Below are 19,036 nucleotides of genomic sequence, written 5' to 3'. Positions count from 1 at the left end.
CATTCACAAACCAGGCCCACTGGATCCTTCCCTCCAGCACCAGCCTTTCTGAGCTGTGTTGATGGGAATATCCTTGCAACACATCCTTTGTCCCCATAATCCTCCTGTTCTCAATCTTCACTAACCTACTGCATCCACACCTACCCAGCCATCTCCCCTTCCCCCGTCCTGTCATTATCTCCCAAACCCATTCCACCAAATCATCACCGTGCATGACACACATTCACCAGCACTAGTGCCTGTATGTTGCTTTTCTATGCCATGAACTTGATGCCTCTGTGTCCTGTATTCTGATTTAACACGTGTGTGTGTGTGTGTGTGTGTGTGTGTGTGTGTGTGTGTGTGTGGTCGGGTGAGTGCGCGCGCGCACTCGCTCTATTTTTGACAAAGGCCTTGCTGGCCAAAAGCTTATTTGTGACAACACTTTTGTTGTGCCAATCTGCAACTCACCATCTCTATTATATGGTGAGTAGCAACTTTTCTTCCACAATATTGGTATCTATATAACTGATATTACAACCTCTTACTGTTTTGAATTAGTATATGTAAAATTTTATCTACATATTTTTGGTTATAACAGGACAAAATTAAATTCTCATGTTCTTTAAGCAGTGCTTCATAAATCTGAAGAGCACTGCATGTATATGTCCAACTAAAATAATTTTAACTACATAACTTGCATTTATTAGTAAAATACTTGCTTTTATTTCAGTAATATCACCACAATTGGGAACAGTTCTCAGTTTTGCAGGAATGCTGTATGACTCATCTTCATCAGATGCATATGACCATAGTGCTAAGTGGCAAATCTGAAAAGAAAAAAAGGATTAATACCTTTTATTTCAGTATCCAGAAGAATAGCTGACGACAACAACAAAATCAATTGAAGAAAAAAAGCACTGGTCTGGAAATAAAGAATTTGGAAATGTTTTTTCTTTCTCTTGATCATTCTTCTGAAATCTGATGCTTAAGAAGTTGCTGCATGGGATGATGGATGATGTGGGTCATCAACTTCCACCTTCATTACTTGAATTCCAGTCCATATTGCAACCTATGTCATCCATTATTTGTTACATGTGTTCCGACCTCCCCCCCCCCCCCCTTTCCCTTTACAGCCTTTGCCCTCTGTAGCTACATCTATTAGCATCTAAGTTAATCTCTGATGTCTCAATAGATGTTCCATCATCCTGTCGTTTCTTTTCACTGTTTTCCATATATTCCTTTCCTCATTGATTATGTGGAGAACCTTCTCATTCCTTACCTCATCAGTCCACCTAATTTTTGACATCTATTTGTAGCACCACATCCGAAATGCTTCAATTCTCTTCTGTTATGATTTTCTCACGGTCCATGCTTCACTATCATACAGTGCCATACTCCAAATGTACATTCTCTGAAATTTTTCTCAAATTAAGGCCTGTGTTTTATACCAGTGTTAGTGTTTCCACCAGTGCTAGTCTGCTTTTTATGTTCTCCTTGCTTTGTCTGTCATTGGTTATTTTGCTGCCTATGTAGCAGAATTGTTTAACTTCATATACTTTCTAATCCCCAGTTCTGATGTTAAGTTTCACACCGTTCTTATTGCTGCTACTTCTCATTACTTTTGTCTTTCTTTAATTTACTCTCAATCCACATTCTGTACTTAGACTGTTCATTCGATTCAAAATATCCTGTAATTCTTTTTTACTTTCACTCAGGATAGCAACATCATCAGCGAATCTTATTATTGATATCCTGTCATCCTGAATTGTAATCCCACTCTTTAACCTTTCTTTTATTTCCATCACTGCTGCTTCAATGTCCAGACTGAGTAGTAGGGGCAAAACAGTAGTCTACCCTGTCTTACACCCATTTTTATCTGATAACTTCATTCCTTGTCCTCCACTCTTATTGTTCCTCTTGGCTCTTGTACACATTCTATATTATCTGTCTCTCCCTACAGCTTACAACTATTTTTCTCTGAATTTTGAACATCTTGCACCATTTTCCCATTGTCGAATCGACAAAGAGAGCAATATAAAAACAACTACATGTTAATCACAGTCGATGGAAGAGAAGACAGCTAAAAAACAGGGACGCAGAGAAAGGTCTATAAAGTATGCCATGGAGAAGTGGAGGTCTTAAAGTAAAGATTTAATGTCCTCCATCATATTGCTACAATGGATAAAAAGTAAAACGCAGTAGACAGCCCACACTTCACTCGCTAGAACGACCGCTAACTCAGATAGTAAACACAAATTAGAATAAGTGGTTAAAAAAAAGGCATTCCGTCATGAAAAGGCGAACCATCAAAGGTTGAGGGCAATGAGCACAAAGTGGTGGGGGTCACAACTTAACAAATGGGGATGGCTAAAAAGACAGTGTGCTTTTTAAGTGTAAGCTGTTCACCATTGATACTCTATAAAATTAACTATACTATACAGAGTAAAAGCAGAAAAATATTAAAGCTGAGAAATTAATCTTTCTTTGGAAAACTACTGTTCAAAAACTGAAGTTTTTTTAATTTGTGGCTGATAACTTTGAACTATTAAAATATATTGAAGAATACATTCAGCTAAGTGATAATGATCTTAATTTGTAGCCCAGAGTGTGTTGAACTAAATGCATTTTATCTGAAAGGCTAGGACAATCTACTACTGAATAATTGTAAAAAAAATGTAGATGCTTGCAAATGCGAAACTATGCATACGGCCTGGAACAAATATGGCCACCATTTCAAAATAATAAACAATAAATTTTTGTAAAAATATTTTTGTGACTACTAAACATTGGGGAATCCAACCAGCAAATATAATTTTTTTCTGAGATGGTCAAGCAACCAATTATTTTTTTCTTGGGGCACTTGGTATGGATTGACCCATATCTGCTGAGAAGAAAATCACAGTGGTAGAATGGCTGTAGTTCATCAGCTTCTGCATACATACGCTCAAACGGAGTAGTGTAAAAGGCACCAGTGGACAAACGGACTCCACAGAAATGGACAGCATTGAGATGGCATAAGAGGTACAAACATGCAAAAGCATAAACAAAACACCCATGGTCTAGTTTCGAATGGACAAGGGACTGGTACAAATGGAAGAGGGTGGTTCGATCTTCTCCCCAGGAAGTCCCACTGAGGGCACATAGGACATTCGGGGACTGCATACCGCGGGAAGCCTGGTAAAGGGAGGACCAAAAAAGTTTCCTATGCAGAATGAGCCCCGAAATTTCACAGCTTCAATGAACGGAAGAGAGCAACAGGTCCACGATGTAAAGATGGTGGAAGGCACCAATTGCACCGCCAGAATCATACAAATGGTTTTTTCAGTGGTGAAATGAAAGGCAATGAGTGTATACAATTGAGACATCACAGAAAACCATTCATGACATGAACTAACAGAGACAAGATGGTCAACTGCAGAATGGCATGCTCGATAACCAGAGACTGCGGCGGTTAGTAATTTGCAGGACTCTACCCACAATACCAGCCAGGGATGAATCATACATTCCACCACCTTGCAAACAAAGCTGGTGAGAGAAATGAGGTGATAGCTAGAAGGAAGGTGTTTGAATTTACCAGGATTAGGTATGGGTATAACAATGGCTTCATGCTAGCTTCTGGGAAACATGACCTCGGCCCAGATGGACTTGTATGTATGAAGGAGAAAGTGCTTGCCCACAAGAGAAAGGAGCTGCAAAATCGGAGTTTGAATTTTGGCTGGCCCTAAGATGGAGGATCAGAATCAAGTGAGAGCATGATCTAGCTCCCTCATAGTAACAACTCACTATTCTGAGAAGAGAATGGCATCACCCGAGCACCCTCCACTCTCAGTTTCTGATGGAGGAAGGCAGGGTGATAGTGGGAAAAGCTCAAAATCTGCACAAAATGGCGGCCCAAGGTACTGGAGATAGCAATAGGGTCCACTATGACATCATCTGCTACAGTCAGGCCGGAAACTGGGGAATGGACCTTGGCCCCAGAGAGCCTTCAGAGGTCGGTCCACATGACGGAAGAGGAACTGGAACTATTAAAAGGATTAGTAAATGAAATCCAGCTAGCTTTTTTGCTATTCCAAAGAATGTGACGACAATATATACGCAGTCATTTACAAGGAAATCGGTTTGTCATCATAGGATGACGGCTAAAAATCCAGCGTGCATGTCTCCAGGAGTGAATAGCATCGTGGCATGCCTCAGTCCATCAACGACATGGAGTGGTAAAGAAGAAGTGTGACAAATGGAACGTTCTGCGGCAGTAAGGATAATGTTTGTAGGATATTCCATTTCATCATAGCAACTGGGGAAATGTTGTTCATTGAAGGTTGCCAGGTAGGACTGATTAGTTGATTAGTTGATTGGTTGGTTGGTTTGTTGGTTTGGGGACCAAACTAAAGGGTCGCCAGTCTCTTTTTTCAAGGTACAAAAACACCCAAAGTATGTTTGAGAAAGTAAAAGAGGAAAAAGGAATGAGGAACCACAGCTAAAAAGAAAACTAATGTAACGAACAAAAAACGGGGAATACATACACCACAAGGAAACGTAGAAGGTATTATAACCATAGAGCAGATGATCTGGGCTGGCTGATCACAAGAATAAAAGAGGATGAGCCAGCCACTCTGCAACATGTTAAAACGTCCACCCCAAAAAGACAAGGCAAGATGAACACACATAGGGAAAAGACGACCACCAAGACAAACCAATGTAAAGAAAGTGTGACAAAGTTAAAGTGGAGGAAAGTGGAGGGAGGGTGGCAGCCTCGCAGAGAAGGCTACATGCCCACCCTTAGATGGTACGATAAAAAAAAAACCTCACAAATAAAATGTAAAACTAAATCTGCTGTTGAGGCATTGTCATCCAACAGCGAAAGTAGGGTGTTGGGAAGGTTAAAAGTCTGACACAGAGGGGCTAAAAGTGGACAGTCCAGCAAGATATGGACGACAGTTATATGTGAGCCACAGTGACACCGAGGTGGGTCCTCACAACGGAGGAGGTAACCATGTGTTAGCCACGTATGGCTAATGCAGAGCCATTAGAGACCCACAGAGACCCTGCAAGAGGCCCACATGAAGGACTTCCACATATTCGTAGGCTCCTTTTTGCACGAAGTTTGTTGTTCGTACTGAGATTATGCCATTCCGTCTCCCAAAACTGAAAAACCTTGTGGCGTAATAATGATCGCAGATCAGTTACAGGGATGTCGACCTCCAGAAGCGGTTTCCGTGCAGCCTGTTTGGCCTGCCTGTCAGCAAGTTCATTTCCTTTTTTTCCAACATGGCTTGGGGTCCACACAAACACCAAGGAACGACTAGTCCTTTCCAGGGCATAGATGGGCTCCGAGATGGTCAATACCGAAGGATGGCGGGGGTAGCATTGGTCGATAGCTGGTAGGCTGCTCAAGGAGAGAGTACAGAGAAGGAATGACTCACAAGGACATGAGTGGATGTGTTCAAGAGCATGACAAATGGCCACCAGCTGTGCAGTGAAAACACTGAAGCCATCTGGGAAGGAGTGCTGTTCAGTGTGTCCTCCATGAACATATGGAAAGCCAATGTGACCATCAGCATCGAGCCATCGGTGTAAACTACTTCATCACCCCCGGTACATGTAGAGAATCAAGAGGAAGTGACAGCGGAAAGCTGCGGGGTTAACTGAGTCCATAGGGCCATGTCAAAGGTCCAGGCAAAGCTTCAGTCTAGGTGTACACCATGGAGGCGTACGTGAATGGACCTCAAGTATAGCTGGTAAAGGCAAGGACTCCACATCAGACAGAAGAGATCGGACACGAACCGCATCCATAAGCCCAGACCTTGGCCGCTGATGCGGGAGATGAATTATTGTGGGTGGGAAAAGGATATGGTAATTCGGATGCTCAGGAGAACTATGAATGTGTGCACTGTGATGCACTGGGTCGAGTAAACGCATTGCTGAGGGTGCCGCCGAACCATAAAGCACACTTCCCTAGTCTGTTGAAGATGATGATGAGATTTCGCTTGTAGTCGGACAAGAGATCTTTGATGATCTGACTGTGGATCTGATCTGCCCCAGGAGCTGTGTCAGGGCAATATGCAAGTGCGCTGAGGAGCCCCCAATCTGTAAATGGAGCATTATAGGGATCACTGTGATGTTCAGTGAACGAGAGGTCTTTCCTTTCCATCCGCCGTTTGAGGGTGTGAAAGGCTGGGGGATAATTCTCCGATGCAGAGGCTTGAGCGTAATGCTCAGCAAAGTGCTCAGCAATTGTGTTTGTGTCTGCAGATAGGCCACTGATGTTAATGTCAGTGACACCTGTCAGGATCTGGTACCCAAAAACACATCTGCTGATCGTCCAGACTTGGGAAGGTGACGTATGGCACCCAATGGTCGAGACATACCTCTCCTAACATTCCTGTTTCTGTCTTTTTATAAGCTGGCGAACACAAGCACAGGGCCATTTAAAAGCTATTAGGTGCTACAGGAAAGGGTCCCTACTTATGTCACTGTAGAGCCGCCGACGCTCTTTAATGACCTCAGCAATTTCGCCGGGGGCACCCTAAAGAACAAGGGATAGTGTTTTCCGCCAGAAAAAAAAAAGATCGTTCTAGTGACCCGCTCAACCATCACAGTGATGGTACCATAAAGGGGAGATTCAACGATGACAGCAGAGATGAAAGCTTCCCAGTCTGCCATCCATACAAGTCATCATGGGTCTCCAGTGGACAGATGGGGAAGTCCTGGACTGCAGAGGGATAAATCAAAGGCCGACTAAGTGCCATGAGCCACACGTAATTGAGTGGGGGTGCCAGTATTTAAAAGGCAGAGGTCAAGTTGAGACAGTGAAGTTTCATCATCTCTACCTTGTCCAGTAAGCACCGTGCCACCCCACAAGGGGTTATGGGCATTAAAATCTCCCCAAAGTAGGAAAGGTTCTGGGAGCTGATGAATCAGATCACCCAATGCGTCCAGGGGGACTGCACCATCTGGAGGAAGATAAACATTGCAAGCAATTATCTCCTGTGTCATCCTGATGCTGACAGCCACAGGGGGGACAGGTTCACTGCATACTGAGTTCAGGACATAGACACAAACTCCATCTGACACACTATTATAGTCGCTACGGTTCTTGTAATATCCGCAGAGGGCAGGGGTCTGCATTGCTGGGAGAAAGGTTTCCTGGAGTACAATGCAGAAAGCAGTTGTAAAGCTCAACAGTTGCCATAGCTCATCCAGTTGGTGGAAAACACCATAGCAATTCCACTGGAGGATGACATTATCGTGAGGCTGGGAAGCTATGAAGCGTGCAGGTTATGTCTCACGCTTGCATGCTGCCGCCGATTGATTATTTGTATCCATTCCTATTGGGGATGAGGCATTAGTGAGATCCAGGTCGTCAGGGGACGCTAAGATCTCCACCTCATCCTCAGATGCAGAATTGATAGGAAGTGTGGTGTTGGGGCCACCGGAGGGTCCTTTTTCTTAGCAAACTACTACTTTGTTTGCTCACTCTCTCGCTTCTCTTTAGGGGCTTGCTGGGAGGACTTCTCCGAAGTAGCTTCACACATGGTGGAAGACCGTGAAGCTCTTCATCCAGCAGTTTTTGGCTCCTTTAGCCACTGGCGAGTGGCCACTGTGGCATTAGTGGAGACATTGGGAGAGGGGGTCCCAAGGGAGTCCTTCTGCATGAGAGGAGCTGGAGGAGGCTGTTGCTTCTCCAGCTGGAGGGGGGAGAGGGGAGCGAAGTCCACTATTTGGGGGGGGGGGGGGAGGGGAGGGGAAGTGGGGGGCCTTGCTCCTGATATAGGTACTTTGGGAGCAACAGAAGGAGGTTTTCCCCCCTACCACCAATGGGGCGGATGGATTCTGGAGACCCAGAGGGCCCACTGTTCATGGAACCAAGTGTGGTACGACTAGTACTTGTGACTGTGATGGTAATGTAGCAGCAGTATATGTGGAGGGAGTGTACAATTCAAATTTACGTTTAGCCTCTTGGTAGGTCAACTGGTCCAGGATCTTTTACTCCGTGATTTTCCGCTCCTTTTGGAGTATTGTGCAGTCTGGCGAGCACGGGGAGTGGTGCTCTCCACAGGTGATACAAGTGGAAGGAGGCACATATGGAGTATGTGGATGCAATGTTCATCTGCAGTCTCTACATGTGGCACTAGAAGTGCAGCGGGAAGACGTGTCCAAATTTCCAGCTCTCAAAGCACCGCATAGGGGGAGCAATGTATGGTTTAACTTCACAGCAGTAAACCATCATCTTGACCTTTTCAGACATGGAATCACCCTCAAAGGCCAAGATGAAGGCACTGGTGGCAACCCTGTTGTCTTTGGGTCCCCTGTAAAGACGCCAGATGAAATGAATATCCCACAATTCTAGATTGGTGCGGAGCTCATCAGCAGACTGCAGGAGGAGGTCGCTGTGGAAAATAATCCCCTGGACCACATTGAGGCTTTTACGGGAAGTGACGGAAACAGGAATATTACCCAGCTAGTCACTAGCGAGTAATACCCAGGATTGGGCTGGGGATGCTGTCTGAATCAAGACAGCACAGCAGCTCATCTTGGACAGCAATGTCACTTCCCCAAACTTATCGTCAAGATGTACAACAAAAAACTGAGGCTTTGTAGGTAGAAAGGAGTCCCCATCCATTCTGCTACAGACTAAAAACCAAGGCAAATATGGCTATCTTCTTTCTGTAGCCTTACATTCCTCCCATGGCATAGCGAGGGAGGGAAACGATTCAGGGTCATACCTGTCAGCATTGTAACAGAGGTTGAAAATACCACTTCAGTTGTAAATTTCTTTATTTTCACACGACCAGTTTCGGACTGTCATAAGCCCATCCTCAGGTGTTATAGCGGTGCTGTGGCCCCCGAGCGCCGCGTCTACCAGGTGCGGTGTGCTGCCTATGAGTGCAGAACAGGGAGCCTGCACTCAATGGCAGCACAACGTACCTGGTACACATGGTGCTCGGGGACCACAGTACAACTACGACACCTGAAGATAGGCTTATAATAGTTCAAAACCAGTCACTGTATTGTTTGTGTCAAATTGTACTTGATCTTGCCCTTTCTTAGAGACTGCTGGCACCGTACGGTCACTAGCAAGAGATGACTTAGTCCGATTCATTGCTGGTCATCCGCTCTGATGCACCTACTCTGATCATGGGCTCTCCCCATGGACACCACCCAGCCAACGCAAAGGCAACCTGGCATGATGGCCATTGCCAGGAGTCCTGATACCCCAGGAAGAAAGGAATCTACTCCTTGGCTTTTGTGGGGAGTTTACAGCTCAGGCATCAGCAGTGCAACCCTTGTGTTGTCAGGGGTCTACCACCAAATGGGTACATGACAGCCCCACCACAGTGGACTGGCTAGTGTGCTGGATATTGGGTGCATAGAGAGTGTTCTCACCCAAATAGCTAAATTGCAGGTGAAGATGCATAGCCATGACAACAAGGAGTTCAAGAGATCGAATCTAAGGGCACTATGCATAACTCATGCACGACGTAAGGCATCCTTCCCCATATGGCCCTCACTTCTGTAGAATTTGGCAAGTGGCAGGTCAAACCATAAAATGGGACCTAAAGTTATAGGGTCGAAAAGTGCTTTTAGTCACCTCTTACGATAGGCAGGAATACCTCGGGCCTATTCTAATCCCTGGATCCACAAGGGTCGCCAGGTAGGAGAAAAGCCTCCCATCGGCCTTAGAAAGCTGCCATTTGGATGTGCACATAGGTGGGGGAGGAGTCAGCAATCAGATGGCACACGAGAAATGGTTGCTCGAGTACATGTCACAACTGACCACTCAAGATGATGGGCAAGCTGGGCAGTGCAGAGAGAGGTCCAAATGGTAATAGGTGTGAGTGGAGTCTGAAAGAAATTTGGGTGCTGCCGTGTTAAGACTGATGAGGTTAAGGTGATTGGGAAGGTCAGCCAACAGGGCACCTTTCTGACGGTTCTGGGCGATCCCCAATGGGGATGGTGAGCATTAAAGTCACCGAGTGGCAGAAAGAGGTGAGGAAGATGCCCAGTAAGCTCAAGGAAGTCTGCCCTGGTGACACTGAATGATGGAGGGATGTAAACAGTACAAAGGGAAAAAGTCAAATGAGGAAAGAAAATGCGCACTGCAACAGCTTGCAGCTGGTTGTTCAGAGAGATGGGAGTACTATGAGCATCATCTCTGACTAGCAGCATGACTCTCTCATGAGACGGAATGCCATCCTCGGGAGAGGAGGGAGGGGGGGGGGGGGGGGGGGTTTGAAGTGGACCGGGAAGAAATGCAAGAGCTCAAAGCAGTCATGAGGATGCAATTTTTTGTTTCCTGGAGGCAGAGTACAAGTGGACACTGCGATTCTACGAGCAGCCGTAAGTTCTCTTTGTTGGATCAAAGGCCGTAAATGTTCCACAGGAGGAGAGCCATGATGAGCAAAAAATGAAAGGGTGTCACCTCAGCGGCTGCTGAGTGCCAGTCTTCAAAGACTAGCTGCTACAAAGCACAGAAGCTGGGGGATCCTGCTACATGAGGTCTACAGAGGTGTGGGCATTCTCCTTCCATAAATCTGCTGAGTCCAGGGCAGGAAAACAGTTGGTGGTGCGCACTGGTGACTCTGAGGTTGGCCAGGCAAAGGTATCACACGGCAACACCATCGAAGAGGATCTCTGAGTCAGTGAAGGAGAAGACTGTTTCCCTTTGTTTGACTTCTGAAAGCCTTTCCAGTTGGCAGAGGAAGAGTTAGATGTTTGTTGGCTGGAGGGACGTAGGAAGTCTTCGGGGGGGGGGTATTCCTTCTGTCTTTTCTGGCCCGCTGGTTGTGTAGCAGGTGACTTCACCCCATAAGGCGAAAGTCTAGCCGTTTGTTGAAGAGCTGGGGAAGGATATGGGGATGTTGTAACATTACATGAGTATGCCCAATATAATCAAGTCTACTTTGCGCCACGTGAGTTTAGGGGAGTGAAAACCAGTAGTGACCCATGACGACGTATCAACATGTGATTTTTTTTTTTATATACATGTAATTTATTTCTAAATTTTATTGATTATTTACAGAGTAATGAATTTAATTGTGTACAACATTTAATAGGTAATGAGTTTTAATGAGAAAGATATAAATATGTATTGACACAGCAAATCACTTTGTTGCATTATGCATGATATGTTTTCTCTTTGTAAGAAAAAAAACTTTCGTGTTGCTCGAGAACGTGAACAAGTAGTTGTCGAGTGCGGATCTGATGTAACTTTCATGAATGGCCAGATAATTGTTATTTACAACCTGGAGTTGATTTAAAAATTATTCTAGGGAACCATAGCCCGACATTGGTGCAAACAAATCGTGCGTGAATTCTCAAATATTGGCATGGAGTTTAAGATACATGGCTGGATATCGGGCATTATCATCGCATGTATGATTCAGTAACATTAACCACACTTTACAGACATTAGCTTGATAATAACTATCAAAGATGTATATGAGCGGCATAGTAATCATCTTGATGCTTAAAGTAAATGAGAAGCGATTTCCTGTCGGGATACGACAAACATTAATCATTGCATAGTCAGTTCGTTGATACGTTGCTTAGCGACTCATAAATGGAAAGTCATAGAATTACTGAAACGATCTTTTAAGTATCAATGACCACTACACACACACACACACACACACACACACACACACACACACACACACACCAGAAACTAACTACTCTAACTGTGAGTGACTTCTGGAGTGAATTCAGAATTTGATGGGCCTCGACACGAACAGGATAACAATGGAGGAGCAAAGCAGCATGCAGTTGTGCTTGAGAATCAAAAGTAGCCTCCAAAAGCAAACTGCCATTTTGTAAATGAGAGCAGGATTTAACAGTGCCACCAATTGCATCAATCCATTTCACAATAATATACGGATTTACCGTAGCAAAGGACTGACCGCCTTCAGTCCATGAGACCATGAGGAACCATGGTGCAGTTGGGAGGGTCTTTGAATTGTTAGCCTCATGTTTAGTAGACGTAGACTGAGAAGATGATGTTTAGTTCATTGCGAGAAAATCTCCCATGATTACCAGCATCTCCAATGGTGCACTCCTTCCAACCTGGGCGGCCCCCTCATAAGAGGGTGCACCTGCCTTAGCTGATTGTTCAAACCCGTGAATGCCTTACAGAGAGACCAATCAGCAATTTAGGAAGGTAGCAGCTCAGACAATCACCCTTCCCTGGGCCTGGCCTTTAATACGGCCACGTGCAAATCCTACTTGTCAACCCAGCATTGGAGATTGCAAGTTACCCAGTCACCTGTTATGCGTCAGACGTGTGGACTGGCCTTTAGGAGAGCACAGGGAGGAAGAAGCAAAAGAGGAAGCTCAAATGCCAAAGCAGATGAAGGACAAGAGAAGGGGAACAAAGAAAGAAAGTAAGAATGAAAGTCGGTGGTGAGACTGTTCTGGTATCTGTGACTAAATTTACAGAACATATTTCCAACAACATCCCATACCTGTTCTCCAAGGGAGGGGAAAAAGATTAGCTAGATGATAGACATGTAGCACAGAAGGAAGATGTCCCGCAAAAGCTGGAGCCCTGTGGTAGCCAAGCACGAACCCGCCAAACCACAATGTCAGAACTGTCTCTATGGATCCTTTACCTTTCCTAAAACCAAACTGATCGCCATCTAAAAGATTCTCAATTTTCTTTTCAATTCCTCAATTTCCATGTATATTATTCTTGTCAGCAACTTGGGTGCATGAGCTGTTAAGCTGATTGTGTGGTAATTCTCATACCTGTCAGTTCTTTGGAATTGTGTAGATGATGATTTTCCGAAAGTCTGATGGTATACCGCCAGTCTCTCACATTCTACACACCAAAATGAATAATTGTTTTGCTACCACTTTCCACAAGGACTTTAGGCATTCTGATCAAATGTTATCCGCCCCTTCTGCCTTATTTGATCTTAATTCTTCAAGGAAGGTCTATTAAATTCTGATTCTATTACTGGATCACCTATCGCTTTTCTGTTGACATCTGTTTCTTCTTTGGTCACGTTATCAGACAAGTCCCCCTCTCATAGAGGCCTTCAATGAACTCTTTCCACCTATCCCTCTCTCCTCTGCATTTAACAGAGGAATTCCCATTGTATTGTTAATGTTACCATCCTTGTTTTTAATTCTACCAAAGTCAGCTTTTACTCTTCTATATCCTGATTCAGTCCTCCAATCATTTTTTTCGCTTTTTTCACACGTTTCAAGTAGCCATTCCACCTTAGCTTCCCTGCACTATGTATTTTTATTTATTTATTTTTTTTTTATGTCTGTGTTTCTGAATTTTCCAGCACATTTTTGTAATTCCTCCTTTGATCCATTAACTGAAGTATTTCTTCTGTTATCCATGGTCTTCCTTGTACCTACGTATTTTCTCCAGCTTCCATGACTGCCCTTTTTAGAGATGTCCATTTCTCTTCAACTGAACTGCCTACTGAGCTATTCATTATCGCACTACCTATAGCCTCGAAGAACTTCAAGCGTATCTCTTCATTCTTTAGAGCTTCTATATCCCACCATTTTGCACACAAATTCTTCCTCACTAGTATCGAACTTCAATCTATTATTCATCATTAATAAGTTGTGATCTGAGCCTACATCTGCTCCTGGGTGAGCCTTACAATTAATTGTCTCTACCTGACCATGAGCTAATCTATCTGGAATCTTCCCGTATCCTGTTGCCTTTTATAAGTATACCACCTCCTCTTGTGATTCTTGAACAGAGTATTTGCTATTACTAACTGATATTTATGGCAAAACTCAATTAGATTTTTCTCCCCTCTAGTTTCCACTATCAAGCCCATATTGCCCTGTAACACTTTTTTCGACTCCCTCCTCTACAACCGCATTCCAACTCTGCATGATTATTAATTTTAATCTCCCTTTACATACTGAATTACCCATTCAATATCACCATATACTTCATCAATCTCTTCATCCTACACTTTCAACTATGACATGTACACCAGAACCATTACTGTTGGTGTTTACTTGCTGTCGATTCTTGTTTTGCTTTGTTTTGTTTTGTTTTGTTTTGGGGCACACATGTGCCCATGTCAGAACCACAGAACACCAAGTTGAAAAAGGAGTTATAAGTGACTACACATTACACTCATTCACGAGAAGGAAAGACAGCTCCAAACAGGAACTTTCTGTTGGAGAAAGGTCCATAAAATATGCATTGCAGACAATGGAGGTCCTGAACTAAAAAAATAAATTTCCATCATGCTGCTATGATGAGTAAATGAAAAACACAGTCAAAAGCCCACGCGTTTTTCACTAAAATGGCCGGTAACTCAGATAGCAAACACAAATTAGAATGTAAGTGGTTAAAAAAGGCATTCCTTCAGGAAATGGCAAACCGTCAAAGGTTGATGGCAATGAGCACAAAGAGATGGAAGGTCACCACTTACCAAATGGCAAAAGCTAAACAACAGTGCCCAATATGCAATATAACTAAAATTATATCCTTGCAGCAAGAGAGCTGAGAGACAGTCGGCCAACCACTGGGAGACGTTTAATTCCCCAGAGCTTGTTCCCATGAAGGGGAGACCAGTGGTGATGCCACAGTGACACCACCTGCTGACAGACAGCAATGCAGAGATCATAGGAGGGAATGGGAGAGCTAGCAGGCCAAGGTACAAGGATTGCAGCCTTGGCAGCAGCAGCAGCTGACTCATTTCCCATCAGAACGATATGACCAGGAACTCACATCAACATTACAGTAGCTCCATCAAGAGTGAACAAGTGAAAGCTTTCCTGGACCCGTTGCACTAAGGAATGAACAATGTACAGGGCACAGATGCTCTGAAGAGCAATGTGAAAACCGGAGCAAATGATACAATCGAAAAGCCTGTGTCACCGGATGTTCTGCGGGGCCTGACGCAGTGCAAAGAACTCTGCTCTAACTTCTGAGCAGTGTTCAGAATCTGACCCAAAAAAGTGTCAGTGCCAACAACAAAGGCACACCTGACCACAGTCCAAGAGCCATCAGCGTCCACAAAGGTACTACAGCGAACTGCTGTGCAAAAGTCAAGAAACTTACGCGACAGAGCAGGTCCGGATAGTGTCCTTAGGAAGCGAATGAAGTCTGCGGAGAACACGGGACACTGTGCAAAGCCAAGATGGTGAAAGGTTCACATCCATGGGGAAAGTGGCAGGTAGTGAAAAAATAAACTCTCGGAACAGTAGCTGAAAGCAAACCAGGAGGTAACACAAGAGAGACGCGCCCCATACTGGTGGTCAAAGAAGTGATTGAAAAAGAGGCATAGGATTGGTGGCCAGGCATGGCAGACAAATGGCATACATATTCACCGAGATCATCATGTCAGTATGATAGTGGTAGTTCAGCAGTTTCTGCATCGACACTCTCAAACTAGCTGGTGTAAAAGGAGCCAGTGAGCAAACGGATGCCACAATGGTGGATTGTATTGAGGCAGCAGAAGATGGGCGGACGTGCAGACACATAAACGAAACACCCACAGTCTATTCTCAAATAGAGGAGGTTGGCCCGATTTGCTTCACATGCTGAGGACACTGAGGGATTGGGTACAACGGGCAGCAGTGTAAGACACATGGGAGGATTAGTAAAGTTTCATATTGAGCAAGATCCCATATCGAGCAAGAGCCTCAGGAATTTCATACTTTCACCAAATGGAAGAGCAACAGGCCCAAGATGTAAAGACAGTGGAAGAAAATCATTGCGCCACCAGAAATTCATACAAACGGTTTTGTCACTGAAATAGTGAAAGCCATTGTCAATGTTCCACGAGTAAAGACAATTGAGGCAACACTGAAGATGCCGCTTAATAAGCCAAATCTGAGGAAAACTGCAATAGACGACAAAATCATCACCAGAAAGGGAGCCAGATTTGCCCAGCAAGAGATAGGATGTTATAGGTTTAATGGCGGCAGCAAAGAGGACAATGTGAATGACAGAACACTGAGGCATACAGTTTTTCTGGACGAAGGTGTCCAACAAGGCAGAACCTACATGTACCTTGAAAACACACTCATTTAAAAATTCCTGAAGGAACTGGGGCAGGTGGCCTTGTAAACCCCACATGTAGAGAGTACAGAGGATAGAAGTCCTCCAGAAGGTGTCTAGGCTTTCTCCAAATCAGAAAACCATTCACGGGGTGGATTAACAAAGTAATGAGAAGGTCAACTGCAGAATGGCATGCTCGAAATCCACATTGTGCAGTGGTTGGTAAATTGTGAGGCTCGAGCCACCACACCAACCAGGCATGGGGCATACATTACTCTCACCTTGCAAACACAGCTGGTGAGAGAAATGGGATGGTAGTTAGAAGGAAGGTGTTTGTCCTTACCGGGCTTAGGTACGGGTGTGATTGGTTGGTTTAAGAGAGGGGGGAAGGGACCAAACTACGGGATCATCAGTCCCTTGTTCCGAATGAAACAATGACACAAGGGTAAGAATAAGACAATGAGACCTACAACACAAAACAGAATGAAAGGAAAAACCACAACAAGGACTGAAGGGCAACAAACTTTTAAACGGACAAAAGGAGAAAGAAAACCACAAAGATACAAGGAACAAGTAGAAGAGGTTAAAACAAGAAATCAGGTTACCATGGCTAGCTGACCACGAGGATAAAAAAGAAAAGAAAGTCACTCTGCAAAACATTAAAACCTCCATCCTGAAAGCACTAGGCTGCAGGACACACAGGGACAAAGGACATGTGCTCAAACTTAGAGTAAATGATAAAACCCACCCACACGAATAAAACGTAAAACTAAAGCTGCTGTTGAAGCATTGTCATCCAAGACCAAAGGTAGGGTACTGGGAAATTTAAAAGTCCGCCACAGAGGGGCTAAAAGTGGGCAGTCCAGCCAGAGATGGACGACCGTCATTCATGAGATGGGTCCTTGCGACGGAGGAGGTAACTGTGTGTCACCCACGTATGGCCACTGCAGAGCTGACAGAGAACCACAGAGATCCTGGGAGAGGCACACACAGAGGTCTTCCACACCTTCATATACACCTTAATGGCACACAGCTTGTTGTGCGTACTGAGGTTATGCCATTCCATCTCCCAAAGCCGCAAAACTTTGCGGCACAATACTGAACGCAGGTCAGTTTCAGAGACGCCCATCTCTAGGAGCGGTTTCCGTGTCACTTGTTTGGGCAGCCTGTTAGCAAGTTCGTTGCCTGGGATTCCGACCTGTCCTGGGTTCCACACAGACACCACTGAACGACTAGACCAGTCCAGGGCAGAGATGGACTCCTGCATGTTCACTACCAAAGGATGATGTGGGTAGCACTGGTCGATAGCTTGTAAGCTGCTCAGGGAGTCAGAACACAGAAGAAATGACTCACCAGAACAGGAACAGATGTACTGAAGTGCACTAGATATGGCCACAAGCTCTGCAGTGAATACACTGCAGCCAGGGGGCAAGGAATGCTGTTCAATATGGCCTCTGTGGCCATAGGTGAAGCAAACATTACCATCAGCCATCTGTGTAAACAACTTCAGAGCCCCTGAACATGTCAAGAATCAAGAGGAAGTGACAGTATATAGCGGCGGGGTTAATGGAGTCCTTCGGGCCATGCAAAAGGTCCAGATGAAGCATCACCATGGAGATGTATGTGAATGGACCTCAAGTAGAGGTGGTAAAGGAAAGGACGCCAGTTTGGAGAAAAGGGATCACACGCAAACCACAATCGTGAGCCCTGACCTGGGCCGCCAATGCAGGGGATGAAATGCCGTGGGTGGGAAAAGGAGATGATAATTCAGATGCTCAAAGAGAACTATAAAAGTGTGCAACATAACTGGCGAGCAGTTGGGCATGTTGGATCGGCAATGGAGGCCCTCCAGCCTCCATCAGGACACTGGTCACCAGACTCATTCTAAAGAAACCTGTTGCTAGGCGAACACCACAGTGGTGCACTGGGTCGAGGAAATGCAACGTTGAGGACACCGCCGAATCATAAACCGCACTCCCACAGTCACAGTAGGATTGAACAAGGGCTCTGTAGAGCTGCAGCAGCATAGAGTGATCTGCACCCCATTTTATGTTGCTCAAGCAGCAGAGAGCATTGAGGTGCTGCCAGCACTCCCGCTTAAGCTGATGAAGGTGAGATAGCCAAGTAAATCGGGATACCAGTCCTAAGAATCGATATGTCACCACTACAGTTAGTGGATCGTCATTAAGATAAAGTTCAAGTTCTGGATGAGAAGTACGACACTGACAGAAGTGCATGACACATGACTTCGTGGCTTAAAACTGGAAGCATGGACTAGAACCCATGACTGCGCCTTGTCAATGGCTCCCTCTAGGCACTCCTCAGCAACACCAGTACTGTAGGAGCAATACAACATGTGGAAGTAATCCACATATAGGGAAGGGGAGATCGACGGCCCTACAGCTGCTGCTAGGCCGTTGATGGACACTAAAAGTAGAAATACACTCAATACGGAACCCTGCGAAATGCCATTCTCCTGAATAAGGGGGGGAACTATGGGAGGCACTAACTTGGACACAGAAAGTATGGAGCGACAGGAAGTTTTAGATAAAAATTGTGAAAGGGCCACGGAGACCCAACTCGTACAATCTGGCAAGGATATGATGTCTTCAGATCATGTTGTAGGCTTTATTTAAGTCAAAAAAGACTGCAACCAGATACTGGCATCTGGGAAAGGCTGAACAGATGACAGACTTGATGGACACAACATTATCAGTTGTAGAGAGACCCAGGTGGAAGTCACCCTGACATGGAGCCAGTAGGCCATGTGACTCAGGACCCATCCCAACCGCCGACACACCATGCATTCCAGCAGCTTACAAAGAACGTTGGTGAGGCTGATGGGCCAATAGCTATCCACATCAATATTTTTACCAGGTTTTAGCACCAGAATGATGGTGCTCTCCTGTCATTGCGATGGAAAGACGCCATCACACCAGATCCAGTTGAAGATGACGAGGAGATATCACATGTAGTCAGATGAGAGATGTTTAATCTTCTCACTGAGGATCTGATCCGGCCCAGGAGCTGTGTTGAGGCTATGTGCACGGGCGCTGAGGAGTTCCC

The 19,036-nt window shown here is 45.0% G+C and overlaps 1 protein-coding gene across 1 annotated transcript in view; it reads right to left on the bottom strand.

Annotated features, from left to right (window-relative positions):
* The window catches only part of LOC126266810 (nucleoporin Nup43), a 210,842-nt gene that overhangs the window by 165,254 nt on the left and 26,552 nt on the right, over nt 1–19,036 (bottom strand). Inside the window, exon 2 of the mRNA XM_049971363.1 lies at nt 702–809. Coding sequence (XP_049827320.1) covers nt 702–809 — 108 coding nt within the window. The remainder of the gene's footprint in view (nt 1–701; nt 810–19,036) is intronic.

Source organism: Schistocerca gregaria, chromosome 4, assembly GCF_023897955.1.
Source record: "Schistocerca gregaria isolate iqSchGreg1 chromosome 4, iqSchGreg1.2, whole genome shotgun sequence".
Lineage (NCBI taxonomy): Eukaryota > Metazoa > Arthropoda > Insecta > Orthoptera > Acrididae > Schistocerca > Schistocerca gregaria.
This window is presented reverse-complemented; position numbering and strand designations above follow the sequence as displayed.